The sequence below is a fragment of the Pezoporus flaviventris genome, unplaced genomic scaffold (genome assembly GCF_033815535.1).
Source record: "Pezoporus flaviventris isolate CSIRO_AGI_PZ_B2104156 unplaced genomic scaffold, CSIRO_AGI_Pfla_v1 ptg000132l, whole genome shotgun sequence".
Taxonomy (NCBI): Eukaryota; Metazoa; Chordata; class Aves; order Psittaciformes; family Psittacidae; genus Pezoporus; species Pezoporus flaviventris.
In genome coordinates this window covers 1,500,955-1,525,378 of record NW_026892680.1, presented here as the reverse complement: position 1 = coordinate 1,525,378, position 24,424 = coordinate 1,500,955, and the positions used below count along the sequence as shown (strand labels likewise).

The 24,424-nt window shown below is 48.3% G+C and overlaps 1 protein-coding gene across 2 annotated transcripts in view; it reads right to left on the bottom strand.

The window, feature by feature from the left end:
- Window positions 1-24,424, bottom strand: part of TRERF1 (transcriptional regulating factor 1) — a 99,805-nt gene that overhangs the window by 15,535 nt on the left and 59,846 nt on the right. The window contains exons 3-7 of one of the 2 annotated variants that reach the window (XM_061478796.1): window positions 14,317-14,414; window positions 4,305-5,942; window positions 3,716-3,762; window positions 2,863-3,013; window positions 1,706-1,954 (exon numbers count right to left, since the gene is read on the bottom strand). In XM_061478796.1, coding sequence (XP_061334780.1) covers window positions 1,706-1,954; window positions 2,863-3,013; window positions 3,716-3,762; window positions 4,305-5,678 — 1,821 coding nt within the window. In that variant the 5' untranslated portion in view covers window positions 5,679-5,942; window positions 14,317-14,414. The remainder of the gene's footprint in view (window positions 1-1,705; window positions 1,955-2,862; window positions 3,014-3,715; window positions 3,763-4,304; window positions 5,943-14,316; window positions 14,415-24,424) is intronic. The other variant, XM_061478797.1, reaches the window with a different exon arrangement.

Genomic DNA, 24,424 nt, shown 5'->3' with positions numbered 1-24,424 from the left:
CAGTGAATATTAAAGGAGACCATCACGTCTATGCATAATCACCCCAGTACTTCCCTGAAGCTCCAGGAACTGGTTTCCCAATATCCAAGACTGAATGCATCCTTGTGGGCCCTGCTGCCGCAACCTGACAGGTCCACTCTGGGTAGATCCTGATGGGCCTCACCTGCCTGCTCACTGGCCTGTAGCCTTGCTGAATATTCAGTTTCCCTCTGCTGTTTGATTTTACTGATTCCATGAGCTTTGTGGGAGTTGTTCTGGACAGCTCAAAGCACGGTATAAATAAATGCAACACAGCTCCAGTTCTTTGGTATTAAAAGGGGGGGGGGGGGGGGGGGAACAACCTCTGTAATGGCACAATCTCTTCACAGAAGAGGAGGGAACTGCAGCTCTTTTGGTCTTTGAGTGTTCCCAGTGCTACTGCTTAGATAAAAGGTAGGATCCAGAGAGGAAACCGCATGAGTTTAGTTTGCTTGGGCACTAATAAAGACTGCAAAGCATAACTCTGAGTGAATGAATGCGCATTTAGCCAAACACTGGCAGATTTAAACACAGTCACTTCACATACGTTGCAGAAATACACAAGCCCAAGCCACCTACTCTGGTGTCTCTAGAGAAGATCTCCCACTCGGAACTCAGGGATTCAGAAAAGACTGTCCCTTTTCTTCCTAGAAACCAGAAATAGACAATAAAAGCTGCACTGCTGAGTTACAAACCGTTGTGAGATGCTGCCTTCGGCAGGAAAGGGCAATTTTATGTGGAAAACCTCTGTCCGAAAGGAAGAGAGTAAAACATTTCATATGTATTTAAAATGACCGTGTTACGTCCGAGTGAAGGGTCAGAAGGGAGGTGATCCATGATGGGGCACGCTGTCCCCTCCCCTCTGGCCATCAGCCTCACGAGGAGGAGAGAAAAACAGGAGTATTCCTCTGCGTAACACAGATAATGCCATGCAGTGCTGCTGCTTCCCAGTAACCTCTTATCATGGAGTAGACTGCAAACATGGATTTGAAGGAACAAGCAGCATCTGTTCCTACACTGGAATGTGAAATAAATACCGCTTGCTCCAGGAGCCTTTCAGGAAAACAAGAAAGAGCGTTCCCACATCTCCTTCAAGTACTCCTCAATTCCTCGTGCTGCCGGACAATCCCAGTTTTACAAGTGAAATGAAAGCACTGAGCATAGCTATTTTTCCTAGATCAGGTTCCCTTAGGTCTGACGCATGCAGAGAGAAAGGAAAAATTACTTCATATTGGTCGAGAGCACACACACTGTAAGCACTACACGGTGCCCTCCTGCCTTGGGCTGAAACGAGAAGCACATAGATCTGCCTTTAAAAAACACCAGGAAGAAATAAAACTGCAATAACATAAAACCAAAGCAGCCTGAGAGGGGAAAAAAACCAAACCAAAACCAGTAAAAAGAGACTAAATCCCTTTGTTCTAGTGGGATAAAGGAATACTACGTTCCAATTGCAAATTGTTTCTTTTCAACTGAGGCCTCCACTTGCCCAGCAAAGGGAAAATTAACATTCCCAAACGGCCTAGGAAGAAATGCTGTGATGCTACAGGCCTTTTGTGCTTACTGGGCATCGTGAAGACTCTGGAACATATTCTAGAGTACAGATGCTTTAGAGGAAGTAGCAGCACTATAAGCAAAGGGATTTAAGACGCACAGCACAGTTAGTGGCAAGAAACGCAGCACTCACAGAGGATGAGCAGGGGTTGGCCACTTTTGGACTGCACGGTGGCGAGTAAGTCATCTTCACGAGCACGGGCATCTCGTCATCTGACACAGGGTTGGCAGGCTTGTCTCTGACTGTGGCAGTGCTGGCAGAGGGCTGCGTGCTGGGCTCGGGCGACAGAAGCTTTACAGGGACAGACACTGGCATGACGATGGGCGCGAGGCTATCCACCTCTTTAGGCAGCGGCTGCTGTGGTGGGGTCTCTCCTTCATCCTGTACAGACAATTAAAGGCTTTCAGCCCGAGTGAGGAGGCTACTGCTGGATGAACACACTACACAAGGTATGCACCGTGGCTCAGAAGGAGCAGCCAGAGTTACAAAACACACAACGGTGCTGCTCCCTGGACTCTGTTTGCCTTGAACGAAGTTGGTGGATTACTTATGACTCCTACACAGGCTCCAGCCTCGGTGGAAAATAACCACATGAAGCATCTTCACAAGATAAATCGCAGGAGGGGAGATAAACACGTGCTCTTTTTATCGCTATAAAGACAGAATTTTCCATCCCCCACCTAGAAACAAAGATGCAGATGGTGTAACTCTGATGGCTCTCTGCCTTCCTGTGGTATTCCCAGCTCGGACAGAACTCATCAAATACCAGGACAGAGAAAAACCAACTGACAGGGCAAGTTCTTTCGTGCAGAACAATTCAAACCCACGTGTTTGGTTTGGTATTTGTTGATACCTATAGAACCAAAACACTTGGGAAGAAGGCTGTCAAAGATTCAACAATCCTGCTCCTTCAGTTAAAGCCTGGGAAGGCTTCCAATTAACATCCCTCACTCATCCAAGTAGTCCAAATGAAAATAAGGAAGACTCGATGTTCCTGATATTTCTAATGTAATAAACAGGAAGGGGAAAAAAACTTGATGCTCCTAACTGATTCTGTGATGTGTTCTTGTAACATGCAGGGAAAGAGAGGGACAAGCTCACTGCCTCGGGCTTGAAAGAGAGACTTCTGGCCTACAGGCTAACAGATTCACATGCTTTTCTGCTTACAGAGGGTACGACATAACAAAAGAGCGCCGAGAAGAACGAGTTTTGACAGCGAAGCAAAGCATGGCAAAGCAAGCAAACACGGAAAGGAGAAAGCCAAATACTGAAGTAAACCGGACTGCTACCTGTTTGAAGTTCGGAGATGCTCTCACTCCTCCGTGGGACCTCATGTGACCATTGAGAGCAGGCAAACTCTTAAACTCCTTCAAGCATATCGAACACATTAGTTTGTTCTTCGCATCAGCTCTCTCCGGAAGTGTTTCTCTGTTCTGGCCACTGTGTGGGTTTTCATTTGGTTTTAGCATGGAACAGAAGAAGAGACATTAGTTTGGCACGTTCCCTTTGGTGCAAAAAGAGGAGTTTTAGTCGAGGAAGTCAATGAGATTTTACAGCTAGATGGTTATGAAGCCGCAAGTAGGCACAGGGTGACCGCTGTGGAGTATGTGGGCAATAACCTAGATCCGCTGCTCCCGAGATGGGAAGTTTAGAGTAGGCCTCTGTATTGGAAACCCCGAGAACCCCCAAGATCCATCGTGTCAGACCTACATTTCCCCACTCATGACAGCATTTAACAAGCGCTCCTACTCATGGGAGGAAACTGTGCTGGAGGACACCTCAGTCCTTCAGAGGTGAGACCTTCAGGTTAAACAGAGGATCCCCGATGCCAAAGATACAAATCCCAAGCACACACTGTCCCTTCTCCTACAAATGCAACACTGAGGGCAAACTGCTCCCCTGCTTTTGCTCCTTCTTTGGTTCTTTTCTATGGAACACAAAGCAAAGAACTGATTTTCCTGCTGGGGGGGGGCAGAGGGGGACGGTGGAAATCACACCAACTTAGTTCACGAAGCACAGAACTAAACTTGCATCTAGTAGGGGAACGGTACCCAGAGTGCCTTTCCCTCCCTCTGCACCGCAGCACTCCCTTGTATTTGTCATACTTGAATTAAAAGGACTAAAGCAATCTTGTTCAAATACCTTTGTTCTGGGGACAGGGGCTGCAGCCTGCCGTCTGACAGCGGCACCTGCGAGCAAAGGGGGAGAAAAGAGGGGGAAAAAGAGAGAAAAGCCTTTTTCAGGAAAACAGGAATGCAGAAATGAAGGTCCCCACAACATTCTGGCTGCATCTGGTGGAGGATTTTACTAATATGAAAAGCCTCTGAGCTGAGAGCCTCCCAACGGCTCTACCAAACCAGTGCCCCCGTGAGCACTTCCTTGCACTCGCTTGCTGTCGGAAGCCTTTGCTCTGACCCTGAAGCGTTACTTCTGGCAACAGGCAGTTGTCCGACTGCTCCTGAGCAATCCAGCCCCAGAAGCATTTGTTGTAATTGGGTCCCTCCTCCCCAGACACTTCCCAAAGCCCCTCGAGAGGGAAGCAGCAGCTCCGTGGTGCCACCAGCCCGGGCTGAACCCCGAGATGGAGACAAGAGAAGTCTCTTAATGCAGCTCCCCAAAACACGCCCGTGATCACAGCTCACATCCTGACCTCCTCCTGGCTCTCCTGCAGCAGTGTCATTTCCACACCTTGCTACTCTTATGCAAAACACGGGTCTGAGCCATTACCTACCTGAGGCCACGCGGCGCTAGGAGAGTCTTGCTGAGAGCTTTTGTTGTTCAGATGAACCCCCGAGGGTGGCAAAAGAGTTCGATGAGGGACAGCATTACCTACAGAGTTCATCTCCTGCCGTGGGGCATCCTCCGCGCTCTCTGGAGGAGTGAGGCCGAGATGGGAGTTCAGAGCTGGCACCCTGCTCTCACCTGGGTATTGCTTCTGCTGGTCCTGCTGCTGCAGCAGACTCTGCGGGTACAAGTGCCTGTACTGTTCGTGGGGATCCTGGTAGCAATACTGAGGCACTGCTCCCAACTGGATAAGCTGCACAGGATGACTGGGATCCTGAGAGTACTGCTGCGAGTCATGCATAGCCTTTGCATCAGGTTCCCTGTGATACGGAGGAAGCGGCAACTGCATCTGTTGCTGCTGTTGCTGTAACTGCTGCATGACAGGTTGTGTTTGGTAATACTGAGCTATCGGCACCGGGCAGTGCCGCTGCTGCCGAGCTGGCTGCTGCTGCTGCTGCTGGATCTCCTGCATGGAGAGCCGAGGATGTCCCTGCTGTGGCTGAGCGTAGTACTGAGTCTGCTGCAAGTGCTGCATCTGCTGCGGCAAGAGCTGCTGGGGCTGCATTTGCTGAACGTGCGCCTGCCCTGGCTGGAACGCAGAGTGCATCTGCATCTGTGATAAGTGCTGCTGGTAGTCGTAGTACAGCTGCTGGTGCTGCATGACTTGCATCTGCTGCTTCTGCTGCGTGCTTGCAAAGCTCTGGTGGCTTTGCTGCGGCACCGGCTGGTATCGCTGTACACTGGACGTTACGGGCTGTTGCTCAACTGCTGGCTTCTGGGACAGCAGCTGCCTGAGCGCGCTGTCACCAGAGCTCTCCACCATCGAAGCCTCGGTGTGCAAAACCTGAGCCATGTTGTTCACCTGGATCCTCAGGTTTTGGTTGGCAAACACTTGTGTGAAGGAGTCCAGCTTATGCAGGACCCCACTGGTGATTTTTTGCGACCGATTATCACTGGATTGAGAGTAGGAATATTGGTACCCATCGTGGGAATCCCCCTGCCCGAGGGGGCTCCACATTGCGCTTGGATTGTTCAAACTGTTCCTCACTGGGACGTGGTTTCCTGAGCCAGAATGTGTCCAAGTAGTTTGTCTGGATGTATCCATTGATCCAAGACTTTTTGAACCTACAGGCAAAGCTATACTGTCTCTTGAATCTTGGGGAAACTGTGGGGAGAGAGGGGATGCCTGGGGAGCATCCAGAACAGAGGTCCCGTAGCTATGATTTAGAGACGGAAGCGAGTTCATTTGGTGCTGTTGGTAGTACAAGTTCTCATTGCTGTTGGCAGTGTGGTTAGTCTTATACAATTGCTGGTCCCCCATTTTTGGTCACTTCTGTTCCAAACTTACAGGCACACGAACCATTGAAATCTCTATGAACCCTGAGATAGCTGAGTGAAAGGAAGGGAGGGGAGGGGAAAAGCTAGAATTACTTATAATCCAGCATGTCCATGTGCATCACAAGGACTAAGATTTTCTCCAGTCTATCAGTAATTCCAATCTCAGACTTGCCGTTGCTTCACATCTTCAATAAATGGACCACAGCACAGATGCTACACAGATCAATGGGCTCAGTGTGCCCGGCACCTGTGGAGGAAGAGAAAGACAAGGTGAGGGCCAGCTCTCCACATAAACAGTTACAGTTGTTGCCTCAAAGGAAACTGTAAAATCTCTTAGTTTGAAACACATAAGCAGACACAAAATTGCAGCAGCTGGGCTACTCCAGAGCAGTCAGATTATTTCATCTCATCCCGTTATCTGCCTCCAGTGCTCCGACAAAATCATTCCGCCAAATAAAGGCTTATTCCTCAAACCTCTCTTCTCCCATAAAGCACGTGACCATCGAAGCAGCTTTAGCTGGCTACACACTGCTCTCTCATGCCTAGCTGACTATCAAGCCAGGTCACCTTCCTACAGTGTTACGAGCCTTCTTGTCAGAAGCAACACCCCCTTTACAACAGGTAAAAGAAAACCACGGCCTTGAACAGAGCTGACTGTACTCGGGGATCAGCACCTAAAAGGCAGACAGAAAACTGCAATCTGGGATTTGCACAGGGCCTTCCACACCTTCCCAACTTCCAGAGTACCTACAGAGGGTGCCCACTGGTGATACGAACATAGAGCATCACCGAAGAATAAGACGTCACAGCAATGAGCATTAGCATTGCAATAAAGAAAAGCAGCTCATGAGCGTAGTTACCCAAGTGCATCGCTGCACGTCCATTTGTTGGACACTTCTGTGGGGAATGTGATTAATGGCAAGACCAAACCAGTCCATGGAAATCTTTCCTGATCACTCACCTTACCTCAGGAGCGCTGAACTCCAACTCCTGTTCCGCCCTCTCGCCCTTCCTTCTTCACCTTGTGTTATTTTAATGGACTAATTTCTATCAAATGCAACCTTTTCTCATTTTTACTGTATAAACTGTAACTCAAAGTAACACTTTACAGCTGTCTCGACTGGTTTTGATGAATAAGCCAGAATACATAAGCACATTATAGGGCTGGTTTACTATTCCACAGTATGAAGCAATCACTGTGTCTACAGTCACACGCACACACAGAGGCACAATATGCTTATGCAGACATAAATACGTCTTAACATAAAACCTGATCCTGAGCTTTAACAAGAGCACAAAAATACGAGACCACAACCATAACGCTGCCTCCTTCACATCTGCCTTTCTAAAGGTACCAAAGGCTCCTGTGTACCCATGGCCTTACCTGTATTTAACTTAGGAGGATCCTTGGTCTGAATGCATAAATGTGAAGTCACTGATGGAGAAAATTTTAACCATTGCCAGATGCATATTAACAAGGTCTGTGCTAGCAACGGCAAAGAAGGGGAATACATAGCTGCAGGCAGAACAAACCCTCTTCCGCTCTAGCATAATGTACGACAGCAAACCAGAGCTCCAATGAAGAGGGCTTTCAGCGCGTACAGTTTTTGTCTAAACCATCTGCAGCCATTAGCATGCAACGTTTTTCACGTGACAAATAATGGCTGAGAATAATTGCGAGTTTATTTCCCCTTTCCACAAATATAACATTGCTTCAGAGGTCCTCTCAACACGCTCCCCTTCCAGACTGCTAGAGACACACGAGTCAACGAAGAGAGAAGTCAACAGTGAACGCTCAGGCTGCCAACAAGGTGGCTCAGCCCCAACCCAACTTCAAAGACTGCCTGTTAAAAACTAGGGAGGGAAACCGAACAAGGCTGGCACAAAACATCCCAAGGGCAACAAAAATAAACCCTGTGCGGCGTTTCACAGGGAAAAGCCATCAACTTCTAGAGGAAAAGAGGGAATATGCATCTCCTCTTACGCCTGTGAAGTCAAGAAAGATGAGCAGAGATGCTCTCAACACATCTGCCCATAAAAACAGGGCACTACTGGGTCTGCTGATACACCTTTTGAACAGGAGATCTGTCCCATATTAACAGTGGTGTAACTTGCACCATGCTCCTTGGGTTTGGCTCTTCTTTCTAGAGTCTGAAGTGACAAGCACCAGTGAAAGGACAAGAAACAACAGCAATTCAAACCAGCGAGTGAGAATAGGTGTTGCCAGGGGACAATTAAAAGGCTGTCAGTACTTCAGGAGTAAGAGCACTTATTCTTGAGGCAAGAAATGGCATGATTTTGGTATTTTTTATACATGTGAATGTAAATATAAATATGGGGGGTTTTACATATATATACACAGATGCACACATATATATGGCAGACGTTACCTCCTGCCCCAGCAGCCACAGTGAGTCGTGTGGTCACCAGGGAGAACGCCAGCCCTTGGGCACACACCAAATTCCAGTCACTGTACCCTTTTGCCTGGGGCTTATCCCATACAGATCTCAGGGGACTGGAAAACAGTCGGGAAGGTTTTACAGCTGAAGCATCAGCACCAACCTCTCTCCTCCCCTGTCTCAGGATCCAAAATAATGCTCATAGAAACTTCCTCTCCAGCATCCTCACAACACCTCCAGTCTGGGAGCTGGGACAAAACTCCTGTCTCTGAAGTAGCGCCAGAGTTAGCATCACAGTGACACAGAAACATCTGTAATAAACCTGAAGAAAATCAGAATGGGAAATTATAGTAAAACACCAGGTCAGGAAAGGATGGGAAAGTTCAGTCCCTTCGAGCATCGCACTTGAAGGCATTTGCATTGTTTTCAAACCCCCACTGTCCCATCCCAAAGAAAGATGAAAACATTCCTTTCAAACATATCCGGAGGGAGAGGAGTGCAAATGTTAAAAAGCATTATTAGTATTGCACCTTCAGGAGCATATTAAAAACCAAGAGGCAGGCACGTGGATACAAGCATAATAAAGCAGTCCTTTAGATACCAGGGGTGGTTTTGGTACTCGAGCAAGCTTAAATGCAAGGGCCTGGTGCTGTACACACTGAGCATTTGTTACCACGTTAACAAAATGCTCACAGTATGCATTTCTTGTGGGATTAAAATCTAAGAGCATTTTGGTGCTGTACACAACACCATTAAGGCTTTAGGGGCACCCAAGTTAGTCTCTGGCCAACTGAGAAGCCAGTGGCAGTGCACTGAATGATTTCTATTTCCTTCAATGGGAGGAAGAAAAGGGGCTGGTGCCTGAACGGCCATCACTGCAATTTACCACAGCTCTAACTCCTAAATGGTTAAACCAAACAACTAAAAGCAGCACAAGTTTTATAGCAACAATAGTTCCACGGTTGTGTTTCTTCTCTTCCCAACAGCCATTTATGCTACTTAACCTCTTACACGTCTGACATCGCACATGTATCCCAATCATGCAATCATTACAAAGGCACATCAAAACAAATGCAGACGGATAGAACCGTTTCTGTAGGCTGCTTAAAAGGAGAAATACCCCACTTAAGTTTACGGATAGAACCTGGACTCAAACTAATGGGAGTTCAGTTGAACTTGGGTAACAGACAAGGTTTTGCTCCAACTCTTTCTCATCGTTTCAGCATGGTCCCCTGCAACTTCCCCAGCCCGAGAGCCAGGGACATGCCAAGCTGGCTGAGATGCCTTTACACACTCCAACTCTGCAAACACAAGCAAGTGTAAGGCAATACAAGCAACAGTCTCTCCTGGAAGCACGCCTTAACTTAATTCTGGTAACCATGAAATGGAAGAGTATTCCAGCGTTATCAGTTGTCAGTAAAGGTGATCTGGCTTCCCTCCTTCATAAACTATATTACTGGAGAGTCAGAAGAACATAGAGAAGACAACAGGAGGTGAAATATCAATGAGACGGTAGCTATATTAAACCCCCCTAACAAACAGGAGCACTCCCAGCTCCATGAGGCAGCACAGCAGATCAAGCCACAGTCCCACTATTGAGCTGCCTGAATCCACATGGATTTCAGAGCAAGACATCCACTCCAAACAGGCTGTTGCATGAAAGTTGGGCTGGGCGCAGGCTGCAAAACAAGGACTGAATGACAGCCAGTGCCACTTTCAGAACTGAGTCAATGGAGAGGGATGACACAAGACTGTAGGAGAGCAGATGCTGAATGAAGCAGGCTCAGTAAGAAGACTGCATGTGATGGCAGATGCAAAAAAAGCCTTCCATGTTCAACCAGCTTCTGCAGGGCAGCACAAACAGTATCAGCAGATGCTCACTTGCTGGGGCACCATCCCCTCTTCACGTCCCTCCCTACAGCATGGTTACATGTCAGTTAAGGCAAGTTTAACCACCACTCTTGGTCTAAACTGGGTTTTATATCACTTAAGGCAAGCCTGCTTTCAGAAATGTGTCATTGCTGTGTGTTCTCCCAGCACTGCACACGTGTTTGAATTGTGCCTTCCAGCCTTCACTTGCACAGGGGTTTCTCAAGGGGCTGTCTTTTTGTTATTAGAATATAAGCTTCATTTGTAACTGCAGATAAGATGAGATTCAAAACCGAAGTACTCTGTGCTGTTCCTTCAATTTCCCACACAGCCCTCGCTGCAACAGAAACAAAACAGGATTTATCTGATTCAGTTTTTAGCCTTTTGAATTGGAATGGGTTTTTATTGGCCTGTTTTGTTATTCAGAACTGTGAGATCTTCTGCTAATCTATTCCTAAATCAAGGAGCCATCGGACAGGGGCTTGGGCAACGTGGTCTACTGTCAGGTATCCCTGCCCCTGGCAGGGGATTGGAACCAGATGAGCTTTAAGGTCTTTTCCAACCCAAACCATGCATGATTCTATGATTGTCCTCATCTTGCTCTCTGCTTTCCTTTAGGACAGACACTGGAAAATACAGCAGTTCCTTCCCTGGTACCCTCTGTTCTGTTAACACTGATGTTACCAGCAGCCTCTGCCACATGGGTTAAACGTAACACAGCCTTTAAGTGACAGCACAGACAGGCCTGACTTTGAGCTGAGCACTACCGACATACAACCACCTTTAAGAGCCCATTGAGAAAAGCAGCTTTAAAAGCCAGGAGAGCACTACCTAAGAACACAAACCTGCATTACCAAGTCCAGCTCTCAGGGGTGATGCTGGCACTCTTCAGATGTGATGACTATAACAGGATCCCAGATTGGTTTGGGTTGGAAGGGACCGTAAAGCTCATCCAGCTCCAACCCCTGCCACAGGCAGGGACACCTTCCACTAGAGCAGCTTGCTCCAAGCCCCTGTGTCCAACCTGGCCTTGAACACTGCCAGGGATGGGGCAGCCACAGCTTCTCTGGGCACCCTGTGCCAGCGCCTCAGCACCCTCACAGCGAAGAGCTTCTGCCTTAGATCTAACCTGAACTTGCCCTCTTTCAGTTTGAACCCATCACCCCTTGTCCTGTCACTGCAGTCCCTGATGAAGAGTCCCTCTCCAGCATCCTTGTAGCCCCCTCAGACACTGGAAGCTGCTCTGAGACAACACTGGATGGCTGAGCAGCACAGAATCGTGAGAGGGCGAATGGCTTCCTTCAGCCACCCCTGTGCTCTCACAGCCTATTTAGACACCAGGTTTGCCTCTGTAACTCTTTGTGCAGCCACAGTTCAAGGCTCAGCTCGGCTTTTTTTGGCACAGGAAATAAGCACATGAAAAAGGCAGCAGAGTACTGAAACAGAACGAATGAATTCTAGTGTCGCACAAGGTGGTCGGGTGAACGAGCAGAGAGCAAAGGGGAAAGGCAGGTGAGAAGGTAACAACTCAAAGATTACCCTGTTATTCCATAAAAGATCTTTGGAAGCCCTGAACACATCTGATGTAGCAATAAAGGGAGGGAGAGACTGAAAATAAGGGTCAAAAGGTATTAGGATCATGGCTACTGCGTTAGAACAAACACTGGGATAGCAATATGGATTTCAAGGACAAACAAGAATTTTCTACAGCTATCCCAAGGACAAACGCTTACAGGGTGACAACCTTTGCATCCCAATCCAGGATACATCTGCAGTTCAGTTTTGGCATTCTTTGAATGGCAGAGATCTCAAATCCATGCCCATAGCTGCATGCAAACCCCAAGGCAAAACCAGCACCTCCAAAACACCCCGCTTCAGCAGGTGAGAACAGAAGCAACTAAACCAATCGATAAAGTGAAAGAAGGATGGAGAGGAAGCAGACTGTGCAGTACATTGGCAAGAAAGCAACACGCTCTCAAAATGGAAGGGAAAACCAGATGAGCTGCTTTTAATATTAATGCTGGCAATTCTTTAACAGTTGTGCAAATCCTCCCAAAATTATCATTCCCTTTGCAGCTGAGTTCCCTCCGCAGTGCCGTTGGAAAGGCTGCTGGGTCTCCTGTGGCTGCTCATTTACGCTGTTCCCATTTCCACTCTTAGGACTGGAGACTCCAATGTCCTAATTCAGTTTAATAAAGAACACATTGGACTTGGGGGAAGGAGAGCAGCGATGGCATTGGGAGGGGAACCGAGCACTGCTCTGCTTCAGTGCAGTTAGAAAAGGCAACAAAAACAATAAACAGCCAAACCAACAGTTGAGCATCTCAGGCAAGTCTCCAGCAAAGGGGGAGGAGGAAGGAAGGCAAACAAGCAAAACCATCTTCCTCTCCTTTTGATCAAAGATACAAGCAGAAAACACATTGGGAGGCACAGGTGATTGCACGAAAACATTGCCTTCCCCCCAAAACTAACAGAATCCTGTCATTCAACAGGAGGCTGACTTCCACATAAAGCCATTAACGCAAATGAGCTCAAGGAAGACATAGTTCCATGGGTGCCAAAGAAAGAAAGAAGGTTGCTTCAATAAATCTGCTTATCTCTGCTGTCAGTGAATGGGTGTTACAGTTCGTAGGCACTCGGAAGGGTTTGGAAAACTGCAACTGGAGCAAGTACCACATCATTTCATAAAATGGCAAACAGGCACTGCTGTGATCTCCTCACGACACTGATGAGAAATATAATGCAAACCTTAACTAATGCCAGGAGGGCACTGGAATTCCATATTCCATGACTAAGCAACTAAAAACCATACAGAAGACAGCATTATACAATCACAGAATCACAGGATAGTTAGGTTTGGAAAGGATCTTAAGATCATCCAGTTCCAACCCCCCTGCCATGGGCAGGGACACCTCACACTAAACCATGCCACCCAAGGCCTCATCCAACCTGGCCTTGAACGCTGCCAGGGATGGAGCATTTACAACTTCCTTGGGCAACCCATTCCAGTGTCTCACCACCCTAACAGGAAAGAATTTCCTCCTTATATCCAGTCTAAACTTTCCCTGTTTCAGTTTGAATCCGCTACCCCTTGTCCTGTCACTACAGTCCCTGATGAAGAGTCCCTCCCCAGCATCCTTCTCAGCCCTCTTCAGATACTGGAAGGCTGCTATGGGGTCTAAATTAAAGGGGCCATGATAAAGGCAATGATTTTCTCATATTCACCAATACATTACTGGGGATTTGAGCAAGGCTAAAGCTGTCTACGAAGCCTGGTTTGGAATCTCTTCAGCCAACACAGGTTTACTGCCTGTTTAGAGGAAATAAACTGTACTAAGCTCCTGCTGAGTCCGACATCCTCTCAAATGAAAACATGGCTTACTATGAAAACTGGCCTCAACTTCACATTTTAACATACTTTTAGTAGTGAACTGAGCGACTTGGCTTTCCCCAGCAACACCCAAGTTCTCCAGACATAAGAACACCCTGGCATGAAGACCTCAGGACAGATCTCGCCTCACTTAACGTATGCGGCTGCATCACAGTCTCTGCTCAGTGCCTTTGATTTGGGGGAGGAAGGGAAGTTTTTAGGCCCTCCCACTCAAAGCTCAGCTATTGCAGTGACCACAGCAGTGCTAAGCACATGATCTGAGTATGAAGGTGGGCATCCTGCACTTCACCACTTTCTTCCTGCCCTCTACAGTGTTCATGCTCTGAAGCTTATGATGTGATTGCCTTTTTCTGTGACTGCACATGCTGTGAAACAGGCAGAGAACATAGGCTTGGGTTTGCAAGAACGGGCAAGAAGGGAACATCCTGGGACAGATAACAATTAAAAACCCAGGCCGAAGGAATAATACGTGGAAAACAGCAGATGAGCAAGCTTCGGGTAGGGAGGGAACAGCTGTTTGGAGCCCACTGTGTCCCCCGAAGGAGACAGGGCTCAGAGGCCCTCTGAAAAGTCAATCCCTCTAAAACACACGCCGTTGGTAGCCAGCAACGGAGCCAAGCAAAACCCAGTGGCTGTGCAGAGCCGACTGCCGTGGCTGTTCCCTTTTGTAGCTGTTTGGAACGAAGGGCACATCCTTGGCTCCTACAGCCATGGTAGCCCTCAAGACAGAGTGAGTGGGGATCTCCCGTGCCATACATCCTGTGGCATCATCTGTATAATGTTTTACAGGACAGAAAGAAGTCCTATTTGAGAACAAAACACAAAGCAGTCGTATTTGAGAAGCCCATCAATAAAGCGGCAGAGGTTCTGAAGCCCAGCTTTTGGGAAGCACTCAAAAAGCACTGAGGCTCACCAGTCACAGAAGCCCCACAGAAGGTGGATATGGGATGCTGCGACGTTACCTGATTTCTGAGGATCTGTGAGACTCCTGGAGCTTGCTGTGCTGTCTTTGCCATAACATCTCATGCTGTTTTCATCCTGTGGTCTCCCAGTGATGTATCTAAGCATAAGGCACAAGAAAGGAAATTAGTTTTCCCCCAACCTGATTCTCTCATAAAATATCACCAGCTTGCCCCAAACCATGAGCTTCCGATTGCCACACAAGCAAATACTAACGTTTATTCACTATAGTATCTCCATGTTACCCTGTTCTTCAAGTCACTGTTGCAGAGGACGTCTATCAGCACTATAACTCCCTTAAGGAACAATCTAGAACGTCTTTCCTGTATCAACAGCGAGGGGCTTCTTCACTGTCAAATCTCTGGGATTGATTCATCCCCAGGCCTTCAAATCACAGACTGAAACACAAGTAAATTCGCCTTCTCTTCTTATTCAGCTCTTCTTATTTGCCTGCTGCAAATGAGGAATGGGTTACGGTGATGAAACAAACAGAACAACGTTGTGCCTCTACTGCAGAGGCCACTGAGGTTTAGCAGCATCTTGCACTGCTTGGACAGAACCCAGAGACAAGCTGGATGCTCTCACGGAGAAGAGATTTGCTGGCCCAGAGCTTGCAACCTACATGAGGAGCATTGCACAAACAAGAGAAGGTAGAGCAATCAGGAAGGGAGGGATTAATGAAAGTCGAGGGTGTGGGAGATATAATCAGGTTGTCACCCACTGCAGAAGAGATATCTACGGCAGGCATCTGAAGTTACATAAGTGAAAACAACACGCTTGGGTTTGTAGGTGCTGCTGCCAAGATGGCTTTTAGGGAAGGCCCTGAACACCCAAGAGCTGACTGAGGTTGTTGGGAGGCTGCTCTCCATAATCATTGAGGAGTTATGGAAGCTGGGGATGTCGCATAAGCCTGGAAGAAGGCTGATGTCACCCCCATCTATAAGAAGGGCTTTAAAGGAGGACCCAGGCCCACCAGTCCTACTTCAGTCCCTGGTAATGGTATGGAGCAAGTCCTCCTGGAGGCTCTCACAAGTCAGATGGAGCATGAGACTGGGAAAAGCAGAGCGTAAGTCATGTCTGGCACACCTGATCACCTTCTCCAACCAAGTAACCTGCTCCACTGATGCGGGGCGAGCAGTGGGCACTGCCCACCGGCATTTCTCCACGCCTTTCCATACGGATTCTGAGAGGCCACCTCCCAGAGAAACCAACCCATTCCAGTCCAGACAAGCAGTCAGTGCAGTGTGGGGGGAACCGGCTGGCCGGCTACACAGGCAGGGATGCCTCACACTTCGTAACGTAGAGGCACAGGGAATACCTGGGCTTAACACGAGCGGAGTCAAAAGAGAAAGCTGATTTACCCCCCAGTTTAACCCAGCAGTTTGGAACCTGCCAAGAGGTTTGTATTTCGTTTACAAACTAACTGCTGTACCACGAGCAGTGACCAGAGGCACAGCACACAATTCTGCTCTCTTTTTCTGGAACAAAGAATGCTAATGAATGAATTAAACCTAAAAACGCCAAACTATTCTGCAGACAAACCATCCCTGGGAGCTTCCTACAGAGGCCAAGCCAATGGACAATGGGAATGCTAACAACATAAATGCCCAGGAAAGCCCCTTCCTGCATTTCTTACTTGTTTTGGCTGCTTTTCCCCTATAGCGTCTTCATCATCGGAGCTGTACCACCACTCCTACGTAGCTGTATGTAAATGAGCAGACGTGCAAAGCTCTCACACATAATAACACACTTAAAGAATAAAACTTTGGGTGTTTTAGGGCCAGAAGTAGTGAAATGATGGCAATAATGAAAACGGACCCAGCACTGCAAAACCACATACAATTCACAAGTGAGGTTTGAATTCCCTTCATCACATTTCAATCAGCATCTCATTTTTGGGGGTTAAACTAAAAAGCAATTTGATTTTACGTTCCTCTGCCACTCTGTTCAGTTTTGCTCCCATCCCAGCCCCTAGATTCTGCATGTAACCAAAGCACAGCAAGGAAACGCTGAAGTGAAGCCTACAGCAACATTTACAAACGGAGAGCTAAGTCAGAGATCAGCTATCCCATACCCACAACATGAATTCCTCTCTCTTCATCGGGATTGATGACTCTGCTGTAAAATCAGGAGCACATAATACCTTTCATGGGAGCGTAAAGCGCAGATGAATTAGCAGAGAGAGAACAAAGCTAAATCAATTTCTCATCTCGAGATAGTAATGGAGGCAATTTCTTGAACTTTACTGTGCTTGTAAGGTATTGATCAGCAGAGCCTCAGGCTGAAAGTTAAACCAGCTATTTTTCCAGCGGTAAAGTGGAGGATGGCAGTAAAACTACAGGCAACACACCTCAAAACGGTGTTGGTCAGATGCTCAAGTTCCAGTTACAGGTCAGATGCTCAAAGTTCCCACCTAGCCACAAGTTAGTGCAACACATGAGAGGAAGGGCTCTAGCCAGAGGCTGAATGAATCCTGCAGGAGCCTTCACAGGGCTTATTTAAGGAGAAGCACAAAGACACAGTGCTGCTCTAGGAGCGATGGCACAAACTGCAGTGCTGGTTACACTACTGCAGCGACGGCGTGGGGACGGCGCTTCTATCGTCACCTAAGGAGCCACTTCCCAGAGGTCTTTCAGGCTCTGCTGGGAATACATTTGCTGCTCCAAGGCCTAATGGCAGGTGAGGATGAGGAGAACCTTTGCCTGGCCGATGACGATGCCCCACTCAACCACTGTGAAGAGCAGTGACATCAAGGAATGCCACGCAGGTGCTCCATGGGCTGGAGAAGGCCATGTGCTTCCAAGGACAATGCTATGGCTGTGTGGCAGATTTTAGGTATTAAAAGGACAATGCAGATCAGTGATGAGGATACACACATCACCTGCTGAAGCGTTCAACATGCACCCTTCTAGAAGAACTGTATTTACTTTAACGGGATGGATTTCTGCATCACCTGGCATTAAGACCCTAACTGAAAAGCTGGAATTGGAAACTCAGGCTTCCCGTGAGAGCATCCAAAATGCGATTCCGAAAGAACACAAAAGCCCCTTACAAACACCCAAAACCAATCACAACAACAAAAGGTCATCTGGGATTTCTGTTCTCCTGCCCAGTCGCTGCTGGTTTATCCAAGCACACACAGCCACCAGCTATAACCCTCCCATGAAATGAATAAGCCTCACCTACTTTAATCAATGAAACACAAGATTTGCCTCCACTGTATCATTATTTCCATTACAACAAGGGTGACCAAGAGCATCCTGTTATCGAAATTGGCTGCTCATGATTAAATAGTATTTAATTCTTTTGGGAACAGAAAAGGGGAAAAGGAAGCCACCTTAAGATAAGACACCAAAGCACAATACAGAGTACCTGAATTAAACAAGCAATACCAACAAGGACCGTAAGAGTGACCGGCATAAACCAGCAACAAAAAGTGGACAGGACCAGAACTACCATTATCACTCATGTACCATTACTCTGATTCACTTAAGGCATTTACATCAGAGCACGGCCTCTGCACATGCTGGACGTCCTCTCTTAAGCACCAAGTTCATGATTGTGTTGCCTTTCTCTGGTCCATGTTCAGCTTTCTGATTGCACCTTCCTAGAAAAAACCTCTAGGAATTCCAGTTCTCCAAGGACAGGATTCCTCATGCACACAAGGCCACTTTGATGTGCTCATTTCTCCATCTTTGAAATGCCTCAGGAATATTATATGATACTTATTTCCAGAGAAAATCTCTTTGACAAATGGCACATCTTACAGGTGCGATGCTGTGGCACAGAGAGATAACACATTCCAAAATCAGAGAATCATGGAATCCCGGACTGGCTTGGGTTGGAAGGGACCTTAAAGCTCATCCATTACCAACCCCCTGCCACAGGCAGGGACAACTTCCACTAGAGCAGCTTGCTCCAAGCCCCTCTGTCCAACCTGGCCTCGAGCACTGCCAGGGATGGGGCAGCCACAGCTTCTCTGGGCACCCTGTGCCAGCGCCTCAGCACCCTCACAGGGAAGAGCTTCTGCCTTAGATCTAACCTGAACTTGCCCTGTTTCAGTCTGAACCCATCACCCCTTGTCCTATGGCTGCAGTCCTTGATGAAGAGTCCCTCTCAGCCATCCTATACACATGGTACTGAAGGCTAGGGAGCACCCCACATTTATGCCGTGGCACACTGATGCTGTATGCTGGTTTCTGCTCATTCACTCGTGAGTTCCGACACTCGTTTTACCCCGGGATGACCACAAAGTCTCCTTTCAGAGCAGGAACACCTGGTGCAGCACTCCTCAGGCCATATGCCGCACTGTGAGCCCCCTTCATCCTCCCACATGCAATGCTTTCATTTATCTACTAGCAATTTCCTCTGGCATTTCATCATCCAACATCCAGTGAAAGGAGTCCTCCTGCAGCACACTTCAGCCAGCCCTTCTTTTCCTTGTTCCTATTACCCTAAGCCTACACTCCTGCAAAATGTCAGCTCCCTTAAGCTACGAGGTGACTGGAACTGCTCAGGCAGCATCACCACCAGAAATGACATCAATAAACAGCCCTGCTTCCTTGAAACACCCCCCAACTACTCTTTGCCTTCACAAAATTCCTGGAGAACAGCCACTCTTCTCAACTGAACTCCCCAATCACTCAAGGAAAGGGAAAAATCTTCACGCAAGCACTGCCTATAGAGATCTTAAGCCCTGATTCTTCCAGGCTGGCAGAGTCGAGAACACCTCACGGTGAGATCTCCTGCCAAGAGCCTGACAATCCAATGCTCACACAACATCCCTGCCCTGAGGAGACTGAACTCCTCAGCTCAGGAAACACCACTGCCAGCCCAGAAACACCCCAAACGAACGAGCAGCCAAAGCTGAAAGTCCAACAGCTACCGCTCGGCTCCAGATGCGCTGCACGCAAGTAGGAGGGGAATGAAAAGCCAGCCCTTCCCACCGCTCTGCAGACGGGCTCCTGCGCAGTGCCAGGGATGCGCTGGGAGATGCACGATGCGTAAGAGCTCTCCCAGTGAATATTCATGTCTGGAGCAAAGGGAAGCATCCGCAGTGTCGGAACGGGTCCTGTGCGGGGAGGGCTGTGGATACCCCCATGAACTCAGGCCTGGCCTTTGCACTGTACTGTGTCTGCCGACAGCCACAGAGCATGCGGAGCTCTGCTTCCAGTGATCCCTGCGGAAGGGACAATCCCATCCATCAGACACGTGGAGCTGCAGCGACCGACGGGACGGATTCAATTCCTCCGTCCTCTGCTTGTATTTATCCAACTTGCTTGCATTGCTCTGGCTGAGAAAGGAATGGGATGGCTTGGGAGGCTGAGGGAACAAAACCACACCTTTACCCCTCACCCCCATAGTTACAACACATAAGATATGAAACCAATGCAGCCAGTGGTGGAATTCCTGTTACTGTGACAGAAAGATACCATTTTCCCTAGCTTCTATTTTAAATTGCTTTCTGATACAGCCAAGGTTCTTTAAGCCCTTTTGGCTCCTTACGTAAGGAAATGCCACGCCATTCAGTTTTACAATTACTTTTACCACTCCCAAAGGAGCGCTGACACTCAGCACCTTCCTCAACTTTGTGAGGAATTTATTCAGGTATTAGTATGAGCAATTTCTGTTTCATTACATTAAAAGCTCTTAGTCATCCCTGTAGAAGTCTTTTTCCCTTGGGCAGGCTCTTCTGTGGAGTAGGTAGTTATTTGCCAATCCCGTTTCCTTTCCTAGGATTCCATGTAAGCAGAAGTAGCACAGAAAAGGGGAAAGGACCACGCTTTTGAACACCATGGTGCCTCCATTTTGCAGGTGATGGACAGTGAATAGGCACAACTCACACATTTGACAGAACTTCAGGTTTGGCATTTAATACTTGCAAAAATAGCAATGTTGCCAAAAGGGGGAGCAAAGCTATGAGCATTTTGCCCCATCACCCTACAGGTACAGATAATCCCAGACTGGTTTGGGCTGCAAAGGACCCTAAAGCTCATCCAGCTCCAACCCCTGCCACGGGCAGGGACGGGGCAGCTTGCTCCAAGCCCCTGTGTCCAGCCTGGCCTTGAGCACTGCCAGGGATAGATACACAGCCTCTGAGGCTTTAAGAACTGGCTTCCACGCTTCCTCTCAGATGACCACCTAAATTCTGGAGCATGCCCATTCCCAGCCCTTCTAACTTCACTTCCGAGGTGTTTCCCACCCTAAGCGTAGGTCCACGCTCTCTCATTCTGCCAACCTGCGACACAGCACGCAGGACACCTCACTTTCTTGATACAGAAGCGCCAAAGCAAGCACACATTCTGCAAGGAGCAAGTTCATCCTGCTTAACAATTACCCGAGAGAAACACAAACAGGGAAACACAGATTAGGGGCATGATTTCCCTTCCCAGGGAGGCCAAGGAAGGTGATTTGGCCAGTGTTTGTTTTGGTTGGGTTGGGTGGTTGGGCTTTTTTGTTCTTTCTAATGTGTGGCCAACCAAGGGGGAGGAGGGAGAGACCAGAAGAGCACCTTCAGGTAAGGGCCTTTAACATAAATGAACGGCTAAAGCTTGATCTGGGACAAAAGTGCCAGCTTGTTGCTTAGCAGAACAACAGGACGATGTTTGCAGAGAGTGCCCAACAAGCACCCAGGAGGAAGCCTTCTCTATAGCAGGCACAGTGCAACACCACAGGGTCTTCTGGCAAGGAATTATGAACAGGAAACATTCTGAACAAGGTGATAAACTTGCCTGCCATCTATGGCTCTACCTCACATGCAAGCTGACCAAGACATCCTTCGGAATTACTGGAATGTGACACTTCCGACTGAAACCAGTGTATGCCTGATTAACTCATACCATTTTCAGCTCTAGCACAAAGCCAGCCTGAATTGTTGTCCCAGACAATACAAGAACCAAAAGGCTCTGCCTGCATCTCCCCATGACCCAACTGGCATCCTGGCACAGCGCTCTGCTCAACGGTGAAGAAACAACTGGGGGGGTCTGCAGTAGGGAGCCCATCTCTCATTTCAAGTCCCAATTTTGTCTGAATCTGGCATGAATTATGCACAGGTGCCCTCCAAGCAAGTGGAGCTGTGCCGAGCGAACCTCATTATAGTTTTGGATGCTAGGAGGTAGAAGTGGACGTATTCTAAAGTCCCATTTATTCGAGCCATTGAGGCTCTCCTCTGGAATAACCTCCCCAAATCTGCTCACCCGTTTCCCTTTCCTCTTCTTGAGGCATCAGACCTGCCAAAATCTGTGACTTCCCATCTGCTGCCATCTCTATGAATTATCTCCCCAAACAGGCTGCAAAAGACCACCAACACCTCTCTTTTACCCACCTTCAAACAAACAAGGTAACATGCCTGGCAGCCGGCCGGCTCAGGTACGTCGTGCATTCACACACAGTGGTGCTCAGGTGCCCAAGATCTCAAACTCCCCGAGCCAGCAGTGCAGACAGAACCTCAGCACCGTTTCACAGAGCTTGCCTCAGCTTATCAGCCTGCTCTCTCTGAAAGACTCCTCTCACGGAGGATACACGGTGTTTTTACATCCCCATTTTGCATCAATTCTTTTATGTGGATATTAAGCTTCAGAGCGCGCTATCTGGAAATCTGGGCTGCTCTAGATCATGCTTTTAAAGACTTACTCTCTAATTCTCCTGCCAGTTTATAGGAGCTGCATTTTTATCCTCTGATTTAGAAATGCATAAAAGGACTTCCTATGGCTTATCCTGGCCACGACTGGACCAAGTATTTATTTACTGCGTTGCTTACATGGGCTGTGAGCCACCCGACGAGGAAATGGGGAAATAAAGACAACCTCCTCCTTTAGACCACATCGTTTCTGTCACCGTTTCTACTTAGAGATCTGCTCAGGTCTGGTTTATATAGGAAAAGGGTAAGCACAGACTTCAGTTTTTCATCATCTACTGAACCCATGGCATATAAGACTCATTTATCACCAAGCCCTAGACCCCAGATGAAATGCTAATTACAGACACAAAGACAAGGTAATGCTTTTCCAATAATGAGCAAGCAAGCAATTCTCAGAACAGCGTTACCTGATTTATGACAGGATTCTGGAAAGAAGACGGTGGTGCTGAGACACTCGTGGTTTCCCTTCTGTTCACTTCTCACTTGCAGCAGGTTCAAGCCTCTCTGCAGTATCTACTCAAGAAATCTGAGTGGAAGAGTAATCTGTAACGGAGCAGGATGGGTGCTGATCTCCCCACCACTGCGTCCTTGGGAACTGCCCAAGGAACTGTGGCTACAAGCAACGTGAACAGAGAACTTCTTCATGAATCAGAGGATCAACCAGGTTGGAAAAGACCTTTAAGATCAGCAACTCCAACCATTACCCCAAGCCCTGCCAAGACCACCACTAAGCCAGGGCACTGGCTGAAAGATGTAAGTGACAATGCCATTTCTAACAACCCTCAACACCGCAGATAGCGGCAAACTTAACTTGGGGCTGCAGAAGAGCAGCAAGGTGGGATTCTGAGTCGATTTAAACACACAATTAAAACAGGAGGTAAACCCAACTGCAGCAGAAACCAAAGGTGAGAGACATCACAGATGTGCTGAGCGAGTCAAACACCAGCCAAACCGGAGCCGGCAGTGCTACAGCCTCTCCTGCCAGAGGAAGCAGCTCAAGAACCCCAAAGCTCCAACACATCCAGACGTGAGGGACAGCAGGGCAGGGGCACAAGTCTTCAAGAGGCCCTCCCATAATGAAGAATATTCCCATTCAGGAAGCGTGGTGGCACGCTTCTGGAGCCAAGGCTGGCATTACCAGTGCACGGCTTGAAGGGCTCGGGGACGCCAAACCTTGCCTTCATTTCTCTGCCTGCACTTAGCTCCAATAGCCCGTCATGTTAAGGAAACACCATTGTTACAGAATCCCAGACTGGTTTGGGTTGGAAAGGACCTTAAGATCATTCAGTCCCAAGCCCCTGCCACGGGCAGGGACACCTTCCACTAGAGCAGCTTGCTCCAAGCCCCATCCAGCCTGGCCTGTCGCCATACAGGTGCTTAACTTAGGTGCAGGCTGCACAACTATCCCTTTCGAGTGGTGGGGTTGTTGGGGGAACGCGTTTGTGGTTCTTTTAGCACTGATGTAAGTCACATCGCAAGACAGGCACCTCAGAAGTTACTGGAATAATGACCTGTATAGTTGTTATTGAATACTGACACTGAAATCTGATCTAATGGCACTTTTCTTGAGAACTGAAACAGTATTACTGAAGAGATTTCTCTTAAAAATGGAACACGGGACACGTGCACTGCACTGACTGGGAGGCAGGACTCCCCAGCAGCAAGGCTAACAGAAGGCATACGGTGACTGACCCAGCACAACGCTGCGGCATTCCAGAACAGCCTTCCCCTAGGAATACGTCCACAGGAGGAGAGCATCAACACGCAGGAAGGTGAGGACAGTGCTCCAATAGCTGTCTCATCTAACAAAGATCTCGGGCAGAGACTTCACGGGGAGGGCTACAGTACTGTTAAAGGATTTTCTCCAATATATATGCAACCTTACATTTGTGTCCATTATCCTGTGGTGGAGAGTTCTTACTGCCATAGAATCATGGAATCAACCAGGCTGGAAAAGCCCTTTAAGCTCACCCAGTCCATCCACTCCCCAGCCCTGTCGAGGCCACCCCTAACCCATGGCACTGAGGCCTCATCTCCAAGCTGTGTGAACACTTGCAGGGACGGGGACTGCAGCCCTGCCCTGGGCAGCCTGTTCCAATGCCTGAGCACCCTCTGGGCAAGGAATTGTTCCTCAGCTCCATCTAAACCTGCCCTGGGGCAGCTTGAGGCCGGTTCCTCTTGTCCCATCCCTTGTTCCTTGGGAGCAGAGCCCAGCCCCTCCTGGCTCCATCCTCCTGGCAGGCACTTGTAGGGAGCCATAAGGTCCCCCCTGAGCCTTCTCCTCTCCACACTGAACCCCCCAGGTCCCTCAGCCATTCCCCATCACACTTGGGCTCCAGGCCCTGCACCAGCTCCAGTGCCCTTCTCTGGCCCTGCTCCAGCACCTCAAAGTTTCTCTTGTAGTGAGGGGTCCAGAACTGAACACAGGATTCGAGGTGCAGCCTCACCAGTGCCCAGTGCAGAGGCACAGT